We start from the raw sequence: 25,832 nt of genomic DNA, 5'->3' as shown, positions 1-25,832 counted from the left end.
CTGGGCTGGGCACCCCTCTGTGTGTTCTATGCCCATGTTCACCCTCCACATTACCAGTCACTCTCCATTGTCGTTTCTGGCTCAGTTTTCTATGTGTGTCTAGGGTCTAGACTGCAGGTATCTTGGACGTACAGACTGGATAATTTTCTTGAATCAGCAAATGAAGAACAGCTCCATCTCGGGACTAGAGTACTTACTTCCCCTAACGGTGGGAAGTCATCTACCTCCATGACGGCACAGGATCCTCTGTGAGGGAGACCACAGTGTGGCCACAGCAGCTGTGTTATGGCAGAAAGGGGCATGCTGTGTGGCAATGAGCTGGCCACAGGGGCCTGCACCATTGGGCAGTGAAATGCTGACACAGGCAGAACACACGAAGTGGGGCATGGCAGGCAGATCAAGGAGCCAAGTTCACGTGGACGAGGCACTCCAGACAGGCAGCACGGGAGCACAGTGGAGTCAGAAAGCTCAGTGCTTGGCTGCAGCTCTGCCACTGACGAGTTGTGTAAACGTGGCCAAGTTACTTACAGAGGACAATCACACATACTGGCTTGATCGGGACAGCCGTAGTTTATCCCTGTTGTCCTAGAATAACCAATAATAGTATCCCCTTTCATAATCAATTAAAATGTATAAGCCTATCACCTTAAGCTTAGCCTCCCTACGCTTCAATGTCTTCATCTATAAAATTCAGATACAGAACCTGCCCTTCATTGTGGTGCTATGAGGAATAACACCTGTAAAGTGCTTAGTACTTACATGAACTCAATAAATATTAAGTCACTTTACACTTAAGAGTCTCTAGGCTTTAACTTCCCATTTTCAATGACAGTCTTACTTCCTAGAAAGGTTTGTTAGGATTAAAAAAAAAAAAAAGCATTAAATAATGTAAGGGCCAGGCATGGTAGCTCATGCCTATAATCCCAGCACTTTGCGAAGCCCAAGTGGGAGAATCAATCGAGCCCAGGAGTTTGAGACCAACCTGAGCCATACAGCAAGACCTCATCTCTACAAAAAATAGAAATAAATTAGCCATGTGTGGTGATGCATGCCTGTGGTGCCAGCTACTCAGGAGGCTGAGGTGGGAAGACAGGTTGGGCCCAGGATGTCAAGACTGCAGTGAGCCATGATTGTGCCACTACACTCTACCCTGAGTGACAGAGTGAAACCCTGTCTCACAAATAAATAAATAAATAAAATGAAGTAATATTACTAGAGGAAAATAAGCAGTAAAAGTTTGTGAAAGGAAGTAATATAAGTGAAATCTCTAAATACGAGAGCTCCACAATTTTTTTTAATCTTAAGGAGGGCAAACTATGACCTTGATAAAGGAGGCAGGTTTCGGTCTGCAGCCTCCTTGGGCCACAGAGAAAGGACATTTGCACTGGCATTCCTTGACTAGGAATGAACGAAAGGCCTGCTGGAGTGCAGAAATGGAGGGGACGCTGGGTTGCGGGATCACACCTGCCACCTGCTGAACTCCCAGCTCACAGACAGTCTCCATGAAACCATAAAGGCCACTCATTTTGCAGAAGTGTCTTTGCCTTATTCACACAGCTAATACAGGGTGGAGTGGAATTCAAGAACTTTGTGTGGAATTCTGAAGCCTGTGAAACCCAGAGCACTGATCAGCAAGAGCAGGTGTGCTCACAGGGGGATGCCCATACGTGGAAGGCACCAGGCTGGGAGAGAGGAAAGCACCATCATCACTTTTCCAAGACCACCAGGGGTCACAGAGACACAGACAAAAAGCAAAACTATGAAAAAATCTTCCTCTCTGACCTCAAAGTGTTCACAAACTAACGTTCCATAGAAAGAAAAAGAAGGTGCAGGTTAGGCACAGTGGCTCATGGCTGTAATCCCAGCACTTTGGGAGGCCAAGGCAGCTGGATCACTTGAGGTCAGGAGTTTGAGATCAGCCTGGCCAACATGGTGAAACTCTGTCTCTATTAAAAATACAAAAATTAGCTGGGCATGGTGGCGAGTGCCTGTAATCCCAGCTACTCAGGAGGCTGAGGCAGCAGAATCGCTTGAATCCAGAAGGCAGAGGTTGCAGTGAGCCAAGATCACATCACTGTACTCCAGCGGGGGTAACAGAGTAAGACTGTCCCCGTGCCCCCATCCCACAAAAAAGGGTACAGCTTTTAGTAGGATCGATTTTTTACAGCAAGACTAAAGTAGAAGGCAAAATGCCCATGGAGTTAAGAACACAGGTGAACCAAATCATTCTCTATGAAAGCGAGAAAATAAACCAACTTTGGATCTCAGAACAAAAACTGGAAAATGCCGACTTTATGGTAGAATTCTGCTCTGTAGATATGTACTTGGCCATAAAAAGGAATGAAGTTCTGAGATACATGGATGAACCTTGAAAACATTATGCTAAGTGAAAGAAGCCACTCAAAAAAGGCCATATATATATAATATGATTACATTTATATAAAATATCCAAAATAAACAAATCTATGGAGACAAACAGTAGACTAGTCGGGGAGGGGAAGGAGTAGGAATGACTGCTAATGGGTACAGGGTTTCTTTTGGGGGTGATGAATATGTTCTAAAATTGACTGTGATGACAGTTGCACACATCTGTGGTTATACTAAAAACCACTGAACTGTACATTTTTAAAAGGTGAATTTTACATGTTAATTGCATATCAATAAAACTTATTTTAAAAAATAAGTTTTCCATTAGAAATTAAAAAGTCAAAGGCCAAGGTCAAGAAAAAACCTATGGGATAGACTGGAATTGGAAATTTAAAGTAACAGTATGAATTCATGATTTCTGAAATGTCTGTTTCCTAGCTACACCTGCTAAATGGGCCTAGAAGCAATAACACCCCAGCAGCAATGAGCACACATGGTGTCCAGACCTTGGTTCTAGTACCGTTTGCCACTAAAAGGAATCAGGACTCCCTGGAGAAATGGCTATCCAGGGTTGAGGCAAAGGTACAAGATGAGCCTGGAATATCTTATTGTGCCAAAGAGCAAAGGAGTTCTCAAAACAAAATGAAAGGATGGAGCATGTCACAAGAACACAAAACCAGTGTCAAAAGACTGCCACTACCCAAATCTAGGACAGTTTGAGCATCAAAATATTTAAGCAGAGGCATGAACTAGGTATCACTGGAAAAGCAGAAATCCAGGAATCTGTACTGAAAATGGCTGGATGGACAGACAGATGGACAGATGGGAAGAGAAGGCTCTCCCTTGAAGCAGAACACCTACTGACAAAGGGAGAGGAAGTATGGCAGGGTTGGAAAACCACCATTCTGTAACCAAAAATAATAAAGATTGGTTCAGGTAAGCCTCATCAACAGATGCTAAATCTGGGGGTGGGGATAAAGCACAGGATATCTACATGGTTTTAAAGTACCTGCCCAGAGACTGCTTGTTAGTTGCCAAGGAAAAATGAGTAAACAGACAGTGGAGAATCCAGGCAGCACCTTGTCCAGTAATTAAAATCAACACCAGCAACAACAGTCAGATGATACTGCCTGCCTCTTGATTTCATGCCTTGAAAAAGGCAAGGGAACACTCCATGTAGTACTCTGGCTGTAAATGTTTAACTGAATCCTTCGGGCAAATCCAAAATGAGAAACATTATGTTATTATTTTAAAAAAACAAAAACAAAACAATAAAAAAAAACCTGACCCTGTATTCTTCCAACAGTGTCAATGTCCTGAAAGACTGAGAAACGCTGAAGATCTGCTCCAGATTAAAGGACATCGAGGGTACATGCCAACTAAATGCCATGTGTCAGCCTGGAGTGAAACCCATACCACAGACAAACACACTGTAGTGGACATTACGGAGCCACGTAACACCGTTGGAATATGGTCAGTTAATTAGAAGAAACACATCAATGTTAAATTCTTTATTTTGACAATATTGTGGTTACACAGAGAACAGCCTTGATCTTAGGAAACACACAGTGGAGTATTAGGGAGAAAAGGCAGAATGCAGACAACCTACTTCCAAACAATTCAAAAAAAATAATAAAGGACAATGACCAAGGATGTGCAGAATGTGAGAGAATACTGGTTTAAAACTGATGAATCTGGCTAAAGGGTCGATGAGAGTTTTCTGTATTATTATTATTCTTATTATTACAATTATTCTGTAAGTTTGAAATAAAACATATGTATGTATACACACACACATATATATACACACGCATATATATATACACACACATATATATGTATCTATAAAGTCAAAGAACAGATTATAACACAAGGCTAAGGGTAACAGAGTCCGCTTCTTAAAGGGCTTTTCTGACAAAGTTCCTGCTTCAAATACAATGCTCCTTCAAGGCTTCACTTGATTCCTTTCTTCTCTCTACTCCAGAAGTCCCTGAGCAAGGTGATGAAGTTGAAAACTGAGGAGGTTAGGAGAGCAATGAAGTGACAAGTAGAATGCACAGCAAAGACGCACTCAGTGCCTGCCCAGCTAGCAGGAGTGGTTGTGCTTCCCCTGACCCCAGGAATGGCAGCAATGGAACCAAGAGTCAGTGACTGACTAAAATGAGAACAGCTCCTTCCCCACACGTAGCAGTGTCTGAGCAATGTGAAAAACAGGCAGCTGTGGTCAAGAATTTGTGCTGGCTAATTAAGGGATGAGATCCTAACACTATATACAAAAGATCAGGGCTTCCAACATAGAAACTTCCACGGAGAACACACCATAAGTTACCAGGATAAATCGTAACATCAGCTCAGTGGCCCCTTCACTTGGGTGTCTTAACAAGGACAACGTAGCTTTCAAAATGACCTTCCACAAAGGCACTAGGGAAGCAATTCCACCTGTCAGCTGCCCTGTATTTGAATGGGCCATTAAACTTTACAAGTGCCACTTCCTTTGTGCCTCGTAACAAGAGTGACAGCATGAAGGAAGGGAAGAAGAAACAGAAAGAGGTAAGAAAAGAGACAGTCCTCCACAGACATAACCAATACACTCAAGGAATTGATGTCCTACACAAGCTTCTCAACGTACCAGTATTTCCACGTGTAACATTATCATTTCTAAACATTCCGCAAAAAGAAGAAGAAAAAACAAAAAGAAGAGAGAAAATAACAAAATATCTACCCCATTTCAACATCCCTGGGTGAAGCAGAACAGGAGGTCTGAGAACCAGGGCATCTAAGGTTCCTTTAGTGACATGAAAATCCTGTACTCTCAATTATTGCTGCTACTTTTCTATAAATTTGAAATTATTTCAAAGTAAAAGCTGGATTTCTTTAATCTTACTGGATTTTTAAAATTTTTACTGATATTTTAAAACTGAGTCTTCTTTCACATCCTCCAAGCATATGGCACTGATGCTAACACAGCAGCTGCTCAATAAACTCTCATTCTATTAAGAGCAAATCTTCCAGAGGCAAAAGCAAGATTAAAATGTTTTAAATTTCAGTTCCTAGACGTAGCTCACTGTATTACTTGACTTTTATGACTTACAGATGAAGCTTATAACCAGAATAGACACCATTTTACAAGGAATCCTATTCCTACCTCACTCAAAACTAAAAGGCAGAAACTGATTTGGAACTGAACTACATTAAGAGCAGCAAACTATTCAAGTCAGTATTCCCCAAAGGGAGCTGAACAGAATACTCCTCCCAGAAAATCTTGGTCTTAATGATTATGAAAAAACTATATCCATACTCAAAATACCAGCAAGACTTTCATCAGTTTTGATATTGAACTTTGAAAATTAAATCAAATTTACCTAAACTCCAATGGGCAATAATAATACAACATACGTATATGGTGTTATAATTAGGCTGCAAATCATTACCTTCCTTGAGTCAAGTAGGTCTGAAATTATGACCCATCCTAGGAGATAAGAGAACTGACATTTCAAGATGTTTCCAAGACTGCCCAATGAGGGCTTGAACAAAGTTCTTTTGGCTCCAAGTCCTGCTAATAATGTGACTCTTGCTTAGCTGATAAGTAACACTCCCTAGTTGCTTTACTTATTCACAAAGTTTCCTGAACTATCACCAGACTCAGTGTTGAGACAAATGCTTTGTTTTTTTTTTGAGGATGACACTACACACAATCCCCAGTCTGGTTTTCTCGTTTCAAAGTGCACCTACGGCAAACAAGACAAAGGAAGCTGGCTATTCAACTCCTGATTCGTTCTGTTTTCATATCTTTTTTTTTTAACTTCTTAGAATAATCCATTCATTTTTGGTATGCTATCACCAGGTAGCAGGAAGATAATCATAGAAAAGTTAGGCTAAGGTAAAAAGCATGCATTCTCTCTGAGTTTCAGGAGTGATTTTTTTTTTTCCAGGAGTGATTATTAACTCCAACCACCTACAATGTCACCCACAATCTATAATCAAATATTTTTACACTTTAATTAAAAGATTCATAAAAACAGCTAACCTTTAAAAAAAAAAAAAAGCAAAGTCAAAACGTCAGCAAATTTTAAACAAAGTATACACTTTAAATAAAGCCCTTTACACAGCCTTTTAAAAATACGTGTATCTTTCATATGCATTAAATTTTCCTAGCTGGGCGCAGTGGCTCATGCTTGTAATCCCAGAACTTTGGGAAGCTAATAAGGTGGGTGGAACACCTGAGGTCAGGAGTTTGAGACCAGCCTGGCCAACATGGCGAAATCCTGTCTCTACTAAAAATACAAAAATTAGCCGGGTATGGTGGTGCATGCTTGTAATCCCAACTACTTGGGAGGCTGAAGCAGGTGAATAGTTTGAACCCAGAAGGGGGAGGCTGTAGTGAGCCAAGTTTGTGCCAATGCACTCCAGCCTGGGGGACAGAGCGAGACTCCGTCTCAAAACAAACAAACAAACAAACAAACACAAAAACTTCCTATAACTGTTCACTTTAATTACATCTAAAACATACGTGTGGATTAGAATATTAACCTTTATAATTCACCCTGGTTGAACTTGCTGCCAAACATCCAAAGTGGTTCGTTTTCAGGTTTCAAGCTTTAAAACCTGTAATAATTCCTTGAGAAGTGGTCTCCTTTCACTTAATCCTCTGAGTCTCTCTTGGCTGTTTTGAGTCACTTAAAGGCCCTTCTCATTTTCTAGCCTGGGGTTCCATTCTCTACTGCCCCATTCCCCGGAGAATGTCCTGGGTCAAAGCCCACTCTTTTCACTTGCTCATGTGTGTTGTTTGTAGAAACCAGAAAAGCCCTACTTTTCTCCACCTGGAGGAGGTTATTTCCCCTGCAGTTATCACGGTCCTGGGAGTAGAGGTGAACACCCACCTTGTCTTAAATGGCTTACCTACACAACTGTATTCATTTCTCTTAAATAGTAACCTGTTTGTAGGTTATTTTAGCAACATGCACTAAGTGGGTTCTTCAAAACTTGAAAGAGAAATTAAAGAAACAACCTCCCTCACAATACGGCAAATAAAAAATGAAATGGTAAAATAAGGGTGAAAAATAACTGTCACTCCAGAGTTCAGTAACAGACTAAATGATAAATTTTAGTTGAGATCCATATTCAGAAACGAACCCTAGAGACTGTGCCACACAAATTTAATTATAAATGTCATCTCTAACTTCAGATAAGCAAGCTAAACAACCTCTGTCACATGGGAACCGGTGTCATTATCTGAGGAACACAGAGGGTGCGAGCCAAATGGGGTGCTGAAGCAGACCACCTGGAACTCAACCCAGGCTCCACTGTCTACTTGGCTAACTTCTTTGTGCCTCGGTCTCCTCATCTGTAAAAGAGTAATACTGAATTGTACCTACCTAGCACGGCCATTGTGCTAACTAAATGAGTCCATTAAACCAATTACAGCAGAGCCTGGCACACACGCTTTAAAGCACTCAGCAGATGGTACTGATTATTATTATTGCTCGTCTTTTCTCCACCGTTCTAACTTACTATTCCCAAGTTTCAAAACCTGCAAAGTACAGCTGCTTTATTAGCCTAATTGAATCTGCAGGTAATTTCACTCAAACGATATTTCAGCTGGTTGGACTGGTACACTCCCACGGCTTTTCCCAATGTGGCAGGACTGATGGCGCTCATTTGCAGTGAGGTCTGTTCACAGTTTGGAGGGTCGTGCTCCTTGTTACAGGGTCAACTGTTATATAAGAAACTTAGCACCCAGATTTCTTTTCTATAGGAATAGGTGCATTTGCATAGATCTCAACAACTGTGCAATTTCACTCTGTGTCAGCAGATGTGATTTTACAGAGGTTTGAATGCTGGGCTGGGTTTTAGAAACTATCGTGCATGAGAATGCATGACCTCCCATTCTAATCCACGTGCTGGGTGCAGAAGGTGTGTACTCAAGTGTGTGGCAGATGCTAGGACTGTAAAGGACACAAAATGGCAACGTTAGGTGTGTGCCTGGGTGGAGGGCAGGGGTGTTAAAAGAGGTATGCAGGTTAGAACTGTGGGAGCACATCTCTGTATCATCAGCCGCAATGAGAACAGAGTGGCACAAACTCCTATCCTCTTTCTTCAATGCACCTTCCATGGAGCTGCAGTGAACAGGAAAGATGGCCTGGATGCAGTTCCAGCTCTTCCCTTTCCCTTGCAAGCTCCTTGGCAGGCGTGCTAATGAGTGTAATGAGTAGGAAAGCATTCAAGTGCACCCAGCAGGCAAACAAATGGAAGCAAGGATTTAGAGAATTTGTTCCAATCGCTTGAATTTTTATATCCAGGTATATACTGCTTTAAAAAAAAAAAAAAGCACAGCAATTTTCATATTTTCCTCATGACACAAATTGCAATTTCAAAGGTGCTTTACACGGATGTTTTGAAATTTAAGGGGCTGAGGGAAAAAGTCACAGATTGCTTTAAGAATCTGCTAAAAATTATAAGCACTCTGACCCCTAGAAACTGTATATGTGCATATATATTAATACTGACTACAAAGAAGTCATCAATCTCCTATGGGCATAGCATCATGTCCCTGAAGTGTAACAGCCCAGCTTATGAATTTCTTCCCAACTGCATTTTGTCCATATTTTCAAAAGGCAGAGAATACAATATTATGGCTTTAGTCTCTTTAATACACAGCATTAGGACTAAGTATTCCAAGATCTGCAAACACATAGATGCAGACAGTCTAAAAATCCTGAGAAAGACCCTTGCATGGTTCTGTTTTTAGAATGAGGACTTAGAGCATACTTATTTTGATAATTTACACCTGTTTTATCATTCCATACCTCTTGGAGAGTTTTCTTTCCTAAAGGGGCATATTTCTAAGAAGAAGGGGTGGCTAGGACTTGCCTGGTACATAAGGTGTGGAGGAGGCGCTGGAGCCAGCCAGCTATACCTCTGCTCAAGGAAGGAAGAGGGATAAAGTATCTCAACGGGGCACCTGCACCTGGCCACCAGGGGAGGGAGACATGGCTAAGAATGGCCAAAAGACTACAGCCAAATGTTTGAACATCTTTTTTTAATTTAGTGTTATCAAGTTTATCCTCTTTCTTTGAGCATCAGAAGAACATGCAGACTCTACTGGACCCACAAATAACAAATGGGAAGAGTCAAGTGTGGAGACAGAGAGCCTCATGGAAAACAATTATGTGTTTATTCAAATGAAACTGAGCTACAAGAGAGAAAGAGTAATTTGGGGGTGAGGGTAGAGAAAAGAAATGATTCAAAATTAAAAAGAAGTGCCTTTCGCTTGGACTTGCTGGGTGATGTTTGATATGTTATTGTTCACACACATCATCTCATGAACAATAGTGGTCTAGGGCTTCTGGAAAAATATTTGGGACAGTGGACAGATACCGAGTAATGCTTGTCAAATTACAAACCAAACTAAGCATAAGTACACTGCAACATTCTTCCAAGTATCTACAAAGCACATGAGCCATTTTCATCCATCACAGACACAGTTATTTCAGCTCTTTATACTGTACAGTCATTATGAAAAACACAGGGAGACAGCTTCACTTACATGGTTAATGAAGAGACTCTTGCGTTTTTCTCTCACTGTGAAAACAAAAGATGCAACAGAAATGTTACATGCCTGCATGCCAACCCCTGGCAGGTGGCTGAGGACTGGGCCCCTGTGTCGTGGTCCCATCCTTCCACCAACCAACATACCCACTTGCTCATTTATCAAACCTAAGAATATGGGACCTGCACAAATGCAGATCTGAATGAACTTGGCTCACAAAGGGAAATATACATCCATTTAAACAACGGCACCATAACAATATAACTGCAGCTGAAATCAATTAAGGGGTAACAGATTTCCATTAACTGAATAAAAAAGTAATTAGTGACCGTCATGAAACTCATATGCATCTATTAGTTTAACGTAATTAACAAATAATAGGACTATTTATTCCCAACCCTACCAGACCCATAAAGCTCCACAGCATATAAGGGAAATATAAATAACAACAATATCTAGAAAGCATTGAGATCCAGGAAGACGACGTACATCAGTGGCGTTACTTATCATGGAAACCCATTATTCTCCATGCTGGGTGCTGGTGAATACAGCTGAGCTTCTGTCTGGGAGGCCCCTGGAGCTCCTTGTGGCACCCACCCCCAACCCCACAAGGCTGACAGAGGTCACCATAATTGATCCTGCTCTAACAAGGTGGCTTCTCACACTGCTGTCTGTACACATGGCCTGTGTTGAGCAGCTCAGCCTCCACTGTCCCCAGACACCAGTGTTTCTCAGAATGGGAGCCTGCAGCCCCAGAGAGGTAGAAGGGTCAGTCACAGGGAACACGAAGAGCTTGTAATAACCTAGTATCACTGAACTTTGCATTTTCTTTTCTGAAGGCTCATTTTGTGGGAACAGATTAATCCATCAACACATTTATTCGTTACTGTAAAAGATATGAAAAATAGGTTTCCTTCAAGGAGATAACATCCTAGGTCCCCAAGAATCAACAATGTTATCTTGGGGTACCCTAAAACAACAGTGTACAAAAGATAGAGGAAGGTTTTCTCCTTACAGTCCATGCCCCCACAAAGCAGATTCACTACTGTTTTCGAAAGCCTTCCTGCTGATCTGTTGGAGGGATGATGGAACTGTTTTTCTAACACTCATACGCTGTTCTTAGGCTCACAAAAAAACACTTCTCTTTTCCATAGAAGTCTTGTCCTCTCTGGAATGAATGCTGCCTTCCACCCTTGATATCTCAAAGATAACAAAAGCAAAAATGCAAAAGCAAAAATCTGTCTGAGGATACTGTTGGACACTTTAAAAAGAGACTGACACATAGAAGGTAGCTCGATGGACCCATGTGCAGAAGATCAGCCCCCTGCTGTCACAGGACAGGGCACCCTGGCCATGCCTGAGGCCAGACTACCACACAAAGAACATGAGTGCACAGACAGCGGCGACAAACTGGTCTGCTATGCACAGCATGGAGGCAGAGGGATTACATTTTACCTGACTCCAAGGAAGCAACCCCATGTAAACCATAGCAAAACAAACAGGATGGTCTGGCTGGAAGCTCTGGGTTTTAACTTCCTGGCATACATACATACATACATACATACATACAGTGTGTGCATGCACATGTGTGTGTTTTCTTTAAATCAATTTATACTAAACTATTATGCATGCAGCCAAGGATGGAGATATGATGATAATTCTATGGTGATTTCCCACTGACCGAAGGGATGTGGAAACCCTTTCTACGTGGGCCACAGAACTCACAGGGTACCCACAATACTCTGACATGACAGTCCTTCTCAGAGCATCCCAGTGATAGGTTTGTGCAAAAGAGACTTGTGTCTCCCAATTGTGGGGACCACTGCATATACTAAGGTCACCTCAACACCCTACATCAGCCCCTGCCTTCAGCAAATGAAAGATATCCATGCCTCAAAAAATACCAGCGCTTCCTATATGTGTACTATTGAGATTAGGAAATATTCACACATAGAAGTAATGGCTGAGATGCATAACCTTCAATAAGTCTGACCAAGAAAGCTGACATGGTTTGGCTGTGTCCCCACCCAAATCTCATCTTGAATTCCCATATGTTGTGGGAGGGACCCAATGGAAGGTAACTGAATCATAGGGGCAGGTCTTTCCCATGCTTTCTCATGCTTTTCCCATGCTTTTCTCATGATAGTGAATAAGTCTCATCAGATCTGATGATTGTAAAAAGGCGAGTTTCTCGGCACAAGCCCTCTTCGCCTTGTCTGCTGCGATGTGAGACGTGCCTGAGATACCTTCCACCATGACTGTGAGGCCTCCCCAGCTACATGGAACCGTAAGTCCATTAAACCTCTTTCTTTTGTAAACTGCCCAGTCTGGGGGTATGTCTTTATCAGCAGTGTGAAAACAGACTAATACAAAAGCTTTCAAACAAACAAATAAACAAAAAAAACCTACACCAGACACAGAAGACTATTATAAACACACATGCCATTCTTGTCTGCCACCTACAAGGATCAATCTCAGGGAGGAATCAGGTCATTTTCATGAACTCCAGCTGGCTGCAATGAGAATGGTGAAGAAAAACGAAAGTTCACGAAGACTATTACAAAACACCTGAGGATAAGCTATCTGCATCTATTATAGAATCTCTCAGGCATTCACTGCTTCTATGCAAATGAACACCTACACACTACCCTATTTCCTCAGAGCAACCTGGGGCTCCTGGGGCCTGAGTCAGGTGCCACTTTCCTGTATGGTTTTGTAATGCCCCTGCTAAGAGGGCCTTCGGCAGATGAAGTCTGCACAGTTTCTGAGAAGATTTTCCATACATGAATCCCTATGGCCGACTGGCTTTTGGAGTGTCTTCTGCGCCACCAAACCAACAACCTATCCCTACATAAATGGGAAGAATTCCTGATATCCATGTTGGACCAAGTGGCCCATTACTTTGACCATCCTGCCTGGACTGGGGGGACACTCTACCCTCTCTGGGCTAACTCCTTCTCCTGGGAATCTGGAGTTGGGACATACTCGAAGGGCTCTGCTCAACCTTAACTGAGGGTATGATGTGTAAACTTCAGACTGGGGTGGGGCTCATCTCCTGCTGTGCAGGAAAGAGTGAAGCAGCAGATCTGACTGCCATCCCTAAAGCACCTGTTGCGAGGCTGGCCCTTGGCTGGTATCTGGGAACTTGGATTTAGAAGGGTTCCCTTCCATTATTCCCTAACTGGTAAAAGTGGCTCATTGTGCCTAAGCTGTCTGCACAAACAATATGCTCTATGCCGCATACAGTATGGTTTATTTCCTTCTGGGAGTCTGGAACTTTGGTACTTAACAGGCAGAGCCTTCTTACATAAGCAGTCCTCCATAAAAATCCTGGGTGCTGGGTTTCTACCCAGGAGTTTCCCTGGCTGACAACATTCCACAGTTGTTTTCACAACTCATTTGTGAATGGGGGGATGAAGTGCAACCTGTGCAGCTCCATGGGCGAGGACTCGCCCCATGCACCTCTTCCCTGTACTGAGTTTCCCTCATGCGCTTGCATTGTAGTAAGTTACAGTCATGAGTGTGACTGTATTTTATGTCTTATGATTCCTGGACCCCCCACACAGCTGCCATGCAGAGAAGCATGGCAGAGGGAGATGGGCACCTTAGTCCTAATGGCTTTTAGTACCCAGTTCCACCAATTTGTGAGCTGTCTGAGATACCCTCAGTGCCCTTAAAATTAATTACTCCTTTTCCCCTAAGCTAGCTGGAGCACAACCAAGACATTACTATGGGGGAATAAGATAAGTAGAATCTTTTATTTTTTATTTTTTATTTTTTTGAGTCTCGCTCTGCTGTCCAGGCTGGAGGGAAGTAAGCTGACTCACTCCGCCTCCCAGGTTCAAGCGATTCTCCTGCCTCAGCCTCCTAAGTGGCTGGGAGTATAGGGGTGCACCACCACACCCAGCTAATTTTTTGTATTTTTTAGTAGAGACAGGGTTTTGCCATGTCAGCCAGGCTGGTCTCGAACTCCTCACCTCAAGTGATCTGCCTGCCTCGGCCTCCCAAAGCGCTGGGATTACAGGCATGAACCACCACACCCAGTGATAAGCAGAATATTTTACAGTGGCATAACACCTGAAACGACTGACAGAATTGCCCAAATCTAAATCTGGCTTTAAAATAAATTTGAAACCACTGAGGCTGATGTGGGTACAGCCTGAAATTAAAAATGCTTTAGCTATTTTATGTAATGGTATAAGCAATATGCCAACTCATTCCTAATAGCTGGTTTCAGTCATCTTTAAAACTTCACTATTTTTGGTCACTATAATATATCAATCAAAATCTCTGGAGTTTTCTGAGTTAATGTCTAACTGAATTAACTAATAATCATGTTTTGCTTCTTTAGGGAAAACAGGCAATAAATTGATACGGATCATAAATTTTTTCTTTCCTGGGAGAGGAATAATAGCAATCTCCTTTGGCACAATCTATGATAGTTAAGAGGATTTTTAATTGGCTACAGTGACAGTCCATAACGACGTAAACAGAAAATGTACCAGTGGCTTTAAAAATAAGCCATCTAGGCCGGGCGAGGTGGCTCAAGCCTGTAATCCCAGCACTTTGGGAGGCCGAGACGGGCGGATCACGAGGTCAGGAGATCGAGACCATCCTGGCTAACACGGTGAAACCCCGTCTCTACTAAAAATACAAAAACTTAGCTGGGCGAGGTGGCAGGCGCCTGTAGTCCCAGCTACTCGGGAGGCTGAGGCAGGAGAATGGTGTGAACCCGGGAGGCGGAGCTTGCAGTGAGCTGAGATCCGGCCACTGCACTCCAGCCTGGGTGACAGAGCGAGACTCCGTCTCAAAAAAAAAAGAAAAAAATAAGCCATCTAAAATCAGCAAAAACAATACAGTTGGCATTAAAAGTCTTCTCCTGATAAAATGGGGAGTTAAGAGAGTCAAAGGCAGTGCTTGCAATCTGAGGGACAAACAAAATTACACTTGTTGCTATGGGATACTCTCTTGCCACAATGTCACACAAGTGACTCTTTAAAATACAACTTTCAACCTAGTGCCTGATTATTAATGAGGATTTATTAACAATCTAAACACAATTTCAGCTGATTCCTGTCATAGGTCAGCATTTAAAAGACTACCTTGGTTTCTCCTCTTCCATTTCCAATTTTTTTTTTTTTTTTTTTTTAGAGATGAGATCTCACTATGTTGCCCAGGCTGGTATTGAACTACTGGGCTCAAGCAATCCTCCTGTCTCGTCACCCCTCAAAGTTTTGGGATTACAGGTATGAGCCACCGCACCTGACTCTCCTCTTCCATTTCTAAAATAGACCGACCTTCCAATGGCAAGTGTTAGCCACCACCAAGCCACAGGATGCTGGTGCTAAAAAGGTTCTAAGATACCTAAGATATCCTTTCTTTGGCAAATAAGGGAAGAGCCCAAGCAGGCCAAGAAAGGGAGGGCCCAGAAGAAGAGAGGAGATCGCGTGCAGGACCCCTTCCTCTATATACCCGCCCTCCAACAGGAGCATCACTGGTGTGAACAGACACCTCTGGCATCTGCATAAAACGAGTCCCATTTAAAAACAGAATGACAATTAGAACCAGGTATGAACAGAGCTGTGCTATTCTACAAAGAAAATCTACTTAACTGATTACTCTGGATGTGAAGGACTGGCAGGCCACACAAGAGGCAGGATTCAACTAAAGAATGATAGAATTTTGTTTGGATATACGAAGCTAATTGCTAATCTCCAATGCAGATCACGAAGATCTGGTTGAAAAGAAAATGTTTCATTTCTCTTTCCTTTTTCCTGTGGGTAGCAAAGATCAGGCCTTGAAGAATAAAATTAAAAGTTCACTATTAACTTTCTTATAGTAAATTTGAGATTACCACACAGTTCCTACAGTTTTCAATAATTCAGTGAATTCACACTCAATTCAAAACAACTGTTGAGCACCTGTTCAGAGTGCACATGGAGGCTCCTGCCCTGCTGAGCTCCTGTCCTGACAGGGAGGTCATCATGAACACAAACGGCCAGGACACAAAGTGCACTGTAGCAGGAACATCACCCACACTTTGGAGCTCAGAACAAAGCATCCTGGTGTGGCCATTTCCCCCGGAGGCACACCTCCTGTGCTGCAGGAAAGAAGCTTCCAATTAGACCTCTGGCCTGCTCTGAACTGTCCCGGACCTGCACTTATTTCTAAATCTGGGCACAGAGGAACATGACATTCTGTGCATTCCAAGTGAAATCTAAATAAGCAAAGCCAATGAACAAAAATGAAAAGACACAGAAACACTTCTAAGATGTTGAGGGCACAGCCAGTCATGGAGAGGAGAAAATTCCAGGGAAGAGAATAGGAAGCAGACAAAGGAAGAACATAACAAGAAAACCATTCAAAGAACAAATATCCATCTAAGCTGCCAACTCACTCGAGAGGTTTTCTGTTTCCCATAGAGAATATCTAAAGCCAAAGGATTTCTTCAGAAGCATGGAAACTTCAACTAAGTGGCATCCATTTAAAACTTTCTGCTAATTTGAAAAGAAATGCATGCTTATTGCAGAAAATTTGGAAAATACAGAGCTGTATAAACAAGAAAATGTGACTGCAAATAAAAATTAAAAGCTTGCTTGGAAAACATAGAGATACATAAAACATACACACACACAGACTGAGTATCCTTACCACCCCTTATCTGAAATGCGTGGGTTTAGAACTTTTTTTATCAGATTTTGAAATTTTGCATTATTTGAGCATCCCAAATCCAAAAATCTGAAATCCAAAATGCTCCAATTAATACTTCCTTTGAACATCAGGTTGGTGCTCAGTAAGTTACAGATCCACCTTGGAGCATTTCAGATTTCAAATTTTCAAATTTGAGAGGCCCAACCTGTTTAATCCAATAATCCAGAGACAATCACTATTAATATTTTGATGTGTATCCTTTGAGCCTCTTTTGTGTGCATGCACACAAAGCAAGCATGATGGATACTTTTGCATATGAATGTATTTGTATATAAATACGTGCAAGTATACATGTGCTCATATATGAACATGCCAACAGAAATATGCCGATTTTTCTATTGGTGTGTTAGCATTTTCACTGATTGTATAATAATTCTTTAATACATAAAGGCATTAATCCTTTTTCCTATATATTGTGATATTTCCATCACTGATGATTTCATTGTTAGGATGCATTTTGACATGAGTTTTCATTTTTAGGCAATTTCCTCCATTGCTTCTACAAACTTACATGCCCCTTCCCCATTCTGACACTAAATATTCATGTATACTATTTCTAGATGATTATGATTGTATTTGTTACATTCACTCTACCACTAGTCAATCCATCAGAAATCTATCCTGACACAGGGTGGAGGTGAGGTTATCATTTTATTTTTAAAGTGAGACTTAAAGAGCTGTGTATTCTATTATAATGAGCTGCCATCAAATGCTGGCTGACATAATTTCAGACCTGGCCTCTTTCTGGTTTGCTTCCAACGTGTGTTGAAGCAACTTTTTTTTTTTTTTTTAATCTTTATTTTTTTTTGTAGAAATCATGGCGGGGGCGGGGGGGGTCTCACTATGCTGTCCAGGCTGGTCTTGAACTCCTGGGCTCAAGCAATCCTCCCCGCTCAGCCTCCCAAAGTGCTGGGATTACAGGAGTGAGCCATTGTGCCTAGCTTGGAAACAACTCTAAGATGCGGGGGTCCATGATCTATCTTTATCAAAGAAACACAGAAAAAGATGGGACTGGGCACAGCAGTGCACAGAAGCCACCCTCTACTCTTGTCCTGGCATCCATCCCTTCTCCTCCTGGTCAGGCCCAGTGTTCTGGTGCAAGGTGTCACAGTCAGCAGAGAGGAGCTGTCAGCACAGACAAGCTAGAAGATGGCACAGACACAAGTCAGGGTAGAAACCAACCCAACTGAGCAAATGAGAACCTACACTCCAGAGTAAGGATTATATTTACTGAGAACTTATGCTGTCTTACGTACAGGACTCGGTGCTTTGATGGATTATGCATTTAGTCCTCCTGACAATCTCACAAAGAGGTACTAACTCCATTTTACAGTGATAAAATTGAGGTTCAGGGAAATCATGTGGACGGATCATATGCACCAAGATTATGTGGAGAGTGTTAGATCTAAGCCTCCAGTTCAGGCAGTCTGATTCCAGAGGATCGCTATCTTCAGGCAATCATTCCAAGGCATTAACTATTCTTATATGGTGACCGCATCAGATTATCCTGAAATTCAGCTGCCTCCCTAGATGTCATAGGGCAGCCAGCTGAAAACATCAGCCACGTAAGGTAAGCTATAAACATGGTAAGCTATGAAAAGTATTTACAAGGTTGTCAGTCTGTGCCAACTGAAGGGGAAATGCAGGTGCTCAGAGTTTTTAAAAAGAGAACTGAAAAGTAAGAGTTTATGGCTACCAGCAGGCCACAAGCGCTGTTTAACAGTAAGACAAGGCTATGGTAGACAGGGCATCAAACTCCCCCAGCCTGGGGGAATTATCCCTGCTAACCTCTATTCTGGATCTGTGCTCACTGAGCAATGTTCTGACTGGGAACAGGGCAGGTCAGGAGAGAGGATATGATAAAAGGCATACTGAGAAAACTGACATTCTGGGTCTAAATGATTCATCTGAGTTAGTACTATGTCAGCAGCTTTCTCCACACTGGAAAGCCCAAGAGACGAAATACTGGAGTTGGATGATGCTCCCAAGAAAAGTGAGCCACGGCACCCAAACAGCGCCTCTCCCGTGCATCTGACTTACAGGGTAAGACCTGGCCAAGAGATCTGACACCTGCCCTCCCCTCCCCCATGCACCTCAAGAGAAGACTGCAGAGGGGAGAGGGGAGGGCTGGCCTGAGGGTGGCACGGTATGATGAGTTCTGACCCAGAATAGGAAAGCCCAAACACACCACCTAAGCCTAAAAAAAATCTACATCCTCCTGTCCCTAAATAATGGATGTGTTGTTTTCTAACAAAGCTAGGGAAGGTAGGAGAAGGTAAAGCTGCAACACAAAACAGAAAGCCACTACTCAGGAAGACTGCCACTGTGCCACGGCAGGTCTGCTCAGGGTGGGTCATGATGCCCTGCCTTCATTCTTTCATTCCCCTGTCCCTGAAAGTTTCTTCTATGTGCTAGCCACTGCAGAGACTGTGGAATTTGAAAGGCACAGTTTCTACCCATGAGCAAGATGCAATCCAGCAGATAAACAGGCTATTTATTTCTATACCATAAAAATAATCACCACCACACAGAGGAATATGCAAACTGCATTGAACGTAATGCCACTGATTTTCTGGTAAACCATTACTCTATGTGTCACTACGAAAGAAAAAAAAAAAAAACGCCAATTAAATTTTGGCAAGTAACTGACTGTGCTGATTTCAGAGGTGTTCTAGCCAAGTAAAAGGTGTCTATCAGAATCAATGGAATGAAGGGAAACAGGGGAGCATCACCTATGAGGCAGCCATTGGGTCAGCAGGGACAGAGGGCAGGTGTTGTGGGCAGAGCATCCCACAGGTGATGGTCTTGCAGGCCTGCAGGGGAGGGGACCCACAAGAAGGTGAAAAGGGCTGTGTGTGTGTGCTGGCGTCTCACTGTTCCAGTGGTGAGGAAACAGACGGTCAGGCAGGGAGGAGCCTAAGAGAAGCTCCACTTGCAGGCACGTGGAAGAAAGGTGAGACAGGACATGATGGAGGCAGGAGGCTGGGAAAAGGCCTTGCCACAGACCAGGTGAGGAAGGAGGAGAGGAGTTCAGGAGATTGAGACCATCCTGACTAACACGGTGAAACCCTATCTCTACTAAAAATACAAAAAAAAGTCAGGAGTGGTGGCAGGCGCCTGTAGTCCGAGCTACTCGGGAGGCTGAGGCAGGAGAATGGCGTGAACCCAGCAGGAGGAGCTTGCAGTGAGCCAGGATCATGCCACTGCACTCCAGCCTGGGTGACAGAGCGTCTCAAAAAAAAAAAAAAAAATTAGATGATGAGGGAGAGAAAGCTGGCATGAGAGGAAAGATGCTGACTTCTAATGTGGACATGCCAACCCCAAAGGAGCAAGTATGATTTCCAGACTGGCTGCCTACCAGGCGGTAGGAAACACCTCTGGAACGCATGCTTACAGTGCCAGGACGGGGTAGCTCCTCCTTGCCAGGGGTCCTGGGAGAGGCTGGCTCAAGGGATCCCCAGTGAGGATCCCAAAGTACCTGTTACATCACAGGTAATGAGCAGACATTGCTGAGGGCTCGTTGCGTGCCTGGGACTCACCCTACTGCTTCAGGAGAGCAATCGTCTGAGGAGACAGGTGTGCCCACTGTCAATTTATAGAAAGTTATGACCCAAGAGATTATGTGACTGTAAATGCAACTAATGGCAGGCAAGGGCCTAAGACAGAGCTGGGTCCTAGAGCCTTGCCTAACTGGAAGCCAGAGGCTAGTTCCCTGCCGCCGGGGTGGCCACAGGCTGGCGAGGGCATGGGCAGCCCAGCACGCACAAATGAACCTGTCTGCACACTCAATTACTCATGGCTTTTGAGTACCCACCCTCCTCCACACACTCCAAACTAGAGGGAAAGACAGGTGAGGTAGTAGTTTTTGCAATTCATTTATTGAAATGGTCTGTCACAAGTAACTTAGGGCTAGACTAGAGCAAAGGTCCCCAAACCAAGTATTCAAAGAGACCTTTAAAAGGGCTGAGGTGTGATGCAGGAACCACATTCCTCCCTCACAGCTTCACAAAGAAAAGCAGGCACACCTGAGCTGGGACCTGCACTGACCTGGTGTGAAAACCTCCAGGGGCGCCAGACGAAAACAGCCACTGGGGTTGTGGTAACCACCTTCAAACCAGGTTCATGTGTCTTTCCTCTCCTGCCAGCCTCCCGTGGCACAACCTGGAGGCTTCTTTGTCCTATGGATTTTCCCTGGAGGGGTGCTGGAAAGACATCTGGCTCTGAGTTTACAGATATCACAGTGAGGACGGTTTCCAACAGGACCTGCCTCTTGAGGCGTTAGACTCCCAAGCAAAGCTCGGGAAGCAGCGAGGGCAGCAGAGCAGGAGGGCACAGGGCAGGGTGGGAAGGTGCAGCAGACCACAGACTGCTGGCCAGGCATGCACTCCCCTGCACCTGTCTGGCCATTTATGATCAGAAGCACAAAGGCAGCCACGGGCATGCACATTAACATGTTATGTGAATTGGAAAAATAAAATCAGACTTTTTCTGACAGAAGGTAAGACTGATTATAAGAAACAGGTGTGACAGGCAAAAATAAAAATAAATATCTAATTAAAAAGAAAGTAAGACTGATTTGACTGACTGGATTGACTATGATGCCTGGCTTTGCCAACAAAGTCATATGAAGAACCTGTAGCATTCTGAGGAAAATATATTTAAAACAAAAGAGAAGCTGAAAACATTAGTTCAGAGGAAAAGAGTAGGTGGGGGTTGCTCCATTCAACATATATTTGAGTTCTTTCTATGGGTCTGGCACTGTGAATGGCAGAGATATGTAAACGTGAAGACTTGGAATAAATCACGATACAGTGAAGATCTCTGCAGCGACAGAGGGGCATGCAGACTGCAGTGGGGCAGCAGTCAGGGAAGGTGTTCTAAGATGAAGCCTAGATTTATTCTCCCAAAGCTCCCAAGGGTATCAGGTTAAGCTAGGTGCCACCAAATATAAAGAGTAGTAGATATAATTAAAAGTCATGTGTTACAGTTGGTAAACCTTTTTCGATGTACTTCCCAGAAACTGTAAAAATGAGGGACTCCTCTAACTGAGTAACTCTTTTGCAAATCAAATAGATTCCAGTTCTCTACTGTCAATAAAACTGAAGGGGAACAAAACTGAACGGTAGCTGATTATTAGGAATTATTTTGGTTGATAAATCCCTTGAAGATTTTTCGACATATAAACTAGACGAAGTAGAAAGAATTCAATGATATGACTATAATAAAACTCTATTTCCATCTACTTATATAGATGAACAAAGTTCCTCAGCACTTACATCTATAAAAACAAAGGCTTGGCCGGGTGCGGTGGCTCTCATCTGTAATCCCAGCACTTTGGGAGGCCAAGGTGGGAGGATCACGAGGTCAGGAGTTCGAGACCATCCTGGCTAACACGGTGAAACCCTGTCTCTACTAAAAATACAAAAAATTAGCTGGGCGTGGTGGCGGGCGCCTGTAGTCCCAGCTACTCGGCAGACTGAGGCAGGAGAATGGTGTGAACCCGGAAGGTGGAGCTTGCAGTGAGCCAAGATCGTGCCACTGCACTCCAGCCTGGGCGACAGAGCGAGACTCCATCTCAAAAACAAAACAAAACAAACAAATAAAAAAACAAAGGCTTTGATGATGAATACTGCCTCATTTCAGTAGTAAGTAATATCCAACCACAGAAGCATCTCACCAAGAAATGTTTTTCCAAAAAATATTTCACTTTTCTGTTTAATAATTATCCATTAAAACGTACAGGTGCCCGCCACTACGCCCGGCTAATTTTTTGTATTTTTAGTAGAGACAGGGTTTCACTCTTAGCCAGGATGGTCTTGATCTCCTGATCTCGTGATCCGCTTGCCTCGGCCTCCCACAGTGCTGGGATTACAGGCATGAGCCACTGCGCCCAGCTTAGGTCATATTTTTATAGAAAAGAATATGATAGTGTGATAAATGACTTTCCAAAATCAAAATATATTATACTACTATAAAATTTTATGGAGAAAATAGAATGGAAATACAAATTCAAGATGATAAAGGAGTGATACGAAATTTCCAACTGTTAGAGAGGAGCATGTTCATACATTTTTAAAGGACTGATGGGTATCAAATCACTATGGTATTAAATTTCATCTGAAACATTTGTTAAAGAAAGACAGTTTATTTTAAAATATCAACGTTTATAATACATCAGAAATTATGTGCTTGCTTTGATAAGGTAAAAAAATTTTAAGGTCAACATAAAAATGCTTGAGGGAGTTCAGTTTTTCAAAATTGTTTTCCATGGTATGTAAGCAAAGGAACAAAGCATGAAAATCACTGGTGTATGCTTAGGTCTTCCCCATGGCACTTGACATGCCCTGAAGGAGACACACCGAGCAACTAAGGGCAGCTAGAGAAAGGGGCATCTCAGCATCTGCACACACAAAGGAGCTAAAGACAGCTGGGAATGCAAGTGAGGTGGGGAAAGCAAGGTCATCACAGCGCTCAGAGGCAAGTGATTCCGACAGGGCAGCGGAAAGTTGCTCCCAAATGCTAGATAAAAGGAGAACAAAAAGGGCGGTTGTTTCACCATGCAAAAGTTCAACACTGCCCAGGAACCAAAACACCACCCCAATGAGGACAGCCACAGAATATTTTTTCAATTTCTGTATTTCTAAAAGGTTGTGCAACAAAAACTATGACATATTTTTATTTCTGAATTTTAATGTTTCTACTTTGGCTTCAAGTCACTCAAGGGACGGACAGTTTTTATTCCTTTAATTATTTCAAGGGACTCCTGAGAAACATAGATTTCTCACACTTAGGGTTTTTTCCTCCAAATTCTTTGTTAAGACAATAAATCTCTAAAAATCATACTAATTAAAAGGAAAAAGATGTGGCTTGGCTGCTTTCTCATATTATTTAAGAATATTAAGCTCTCACATCTTTGAAAATGATTAACTAAAATAAGTACAGAAAAGGAAAGGACACGAGGAACTACAATTCTTCCCCACAAGTAATGAGAGTAGCATGAAAAACCGTGGCAGGCCTCAAACTTTTCTCTCTGGCCTGGCAAATTTCTCTACCCCCAGGAGGAACTCTTGGTCCCTTCTTTGCTGAACGGCTCCTGTACAAAGTCTGCAATGCCATCCTCTTTGTGTGAAGAAAGAAAGCAGTCACTCTGGTTTTGAATAAAATACCCTTACCTTCAGCCTCTGGAGGGGTCTGATGAGCAGGCTACTTACTCAATTTGTTGGAGTTTCTATTCTCCTGCTTGGAACAAGAAAAAAGTTCCATGTCCAGCCTAAATCTCTTGGATATCCAGAAGGAAAAGGAATTCAGCAATCACGAAAACTCTGACGACATCATGCAGGTGCCATCTAAATCAGTCTAGTGAACAGCTGGGAGGTGGGATGCATGGCCGACAACTTGTTTGTCAGATCATAAAGTGCTGAGGGGAAAGAGAATGTGGGGTCTGCAGAAACACAGAGCTGTCAAGACCCAGGAGCTGCATGTCTGTGGTCCAAGCAACAGCTGCCCTAACATGACTGTCCTCATCCCAACCATGGCTTCCTATCCACAAATCGAATCTAAACTACTGTCGAAGTACATCAACCTGAATGAAGGAAAGAGATCACCAGATTCAAAAGAAAGGACTCTACCAGAAGTATGCATTATTGTCTCAGACTACATTTCTTCCAATTAGAAAAAAAAATACAGTAGAAGATCCACAGCTGTGGTCCTGTAATGGAAATATAAGTTTACCCAAGTGACGAATTATCACAATCAAATCAAGAATGTTTCCGGGTTTTGTCATCTTCCTTCTTTCAATCAGTCAGGTTGGCACAAGGAATACTGACATCCAGTATCACATGCCTTTTCCTCTAGGGGCTAGTGGGTGGCAAAGACAAAAAGGTCGTTTTAAATTCCACAGTACGGTGCTGACGATGAAGAAAGATCCACAGGCTACTCCTATGGGAGCTCACCAAGGGTCCACTCAACCCAGCCTGATGGGTCAAAGAGACCCTCAAGGAGGAAGTAACAGCAGGAGGAGCCTGGAGGACAGAAGAAATCAGCTGTGTGAAAAAGGGGAGGAGAAATCCATGTGTAAGGCAAGTGGCAGACTTGAGGAAGCAAGTGATTTCAGTATGGCGGAAGCTCAGAAGTACACAAAGAAGAGAGGAAGTTGCTGGGAAGGAAGGCAGAGGCTGGATCACGATGGGCCTCATATTCCATGCTAAGATGTTTGAAATTTAACTCTAAAGCAACTGGGGAGCCCTTAAGAAAGGTTAAGGAAGCCAGTGGCACAATCATATCTGACTCATGGGAAGTCCTGTTAGCTAGCGGCAGCATAGACCCGGGACTAGAGAGGGATGAGGTCAAGGGCAGGGAGCCCAGTCTAGAGACTGCTGCAGTAACACAGGTGGGGAACTGAGTCTGAACTAAGGCGGCAGCAACTGCAATAGGAAATAGTGGTCAGGTTCAAGGCTGGGTAAGAGATGAAACTGAGTACACCTTGGAATGCCTGGATGCAATGGTGTGCTAGTAAATGTTTAACAGTCATGTGTTTTAAAAACGCTCTGATTTGTAGCATTCGCCAATTTCCATGGTGTAAATACTCTGACTATGGCTATTTCATGCCACCAATACGATGTCACTGAACCTGGAACTGGGAAGAAATGTATCTCCAGCACCGCCGCCCACCTCTGAGAAGAGGAGAGTCTAGGAAAATCCAAAGCCCTCCTTGGCTTAGGGACCTGGGCAGGGTAGACAATGCAGAAAGTCAACTGGAATTCTTAAGTTCTGTCTGGGACATACTGAGTCAGGGGAACCTACAGCCTTCACTGGAAAGATGTCCAGCAGGCAGTTGAATACATGCATTTTGAACAGTACAGAGAAAAATATGGTTAGACATGACAGTTAACACAAATGCCATGAGGAACTGTGTGCAAATCAAAAAGGTAAGAGGGTAAAGGAGAGACCCTGGGAAATACTACATTAGAGAGACAAATAGAAGTTTATGAAGATGTCTCAGAAGGAGCTTTCAGAAGGGCAGGATTTCTCAGGACCAATTTGCCAAAAGCCAATTCACCAAGTAGCCAATTCTCTGATTATCATGTCACCAAATAATTAATTCATTAAAGTTACCAAACCTATTTTTAAAATTGATTTTTTTCTAATTATTTATAAAGCAATTGTTCATTAGAGGCACTTAATTTCAGCAACTTGCCCATTTGAA

At 42.9% G+C, this 25,832-nt stretch overlaps 1 protein-coding gene across 16 annotated transcripts in view; it reads right to left on the bottom strand.

Moving 5' to 3' along the window:
* CCNY (cyclin Y) overlaps positions 1–25,832 on the bottom strand; it is a 223,575-nt gene that overhangs the window by 58,548 nt on the left and 139,195 nt on the right. For 15 of the 16 annotated variants that reach the window (XM_015455797.4, XM_005564991.5, XM_045361938.3 and 12 more), the window contains one exon: positions 9,914–9,948. The exons of the other annotated variant lie outside the window; for it this stretch is intronic. In XM_015455797.4, coding sequence (XP_015311283.1) covers positions 9,914–9,948 — 35 coding nt within the window. The remainder of the gene's footprint in view (positions 1–9,913; positions 9,949–25,832) is intronic. 16 annotated transcript variants of the gene reach the window in all.

Source organism: Macaca fascicularis, chromosome 9 (genome assembly GCF_037993035.2).
Source record: "Macaca fascicularis isolate 582-1 chromosome 9, T2T-MFA8v1.1".
Lineage (NCBI taxonomy): Eukaryota > Metazoa > Chordata > Mammalia > Primates > Cercopithecidae > Macaca > Macaca fascicularis.
Note: the sequence above shows the minus strand (reverse complement) of the source record. Positions and strands in the feature narration are given on the sequence as shown.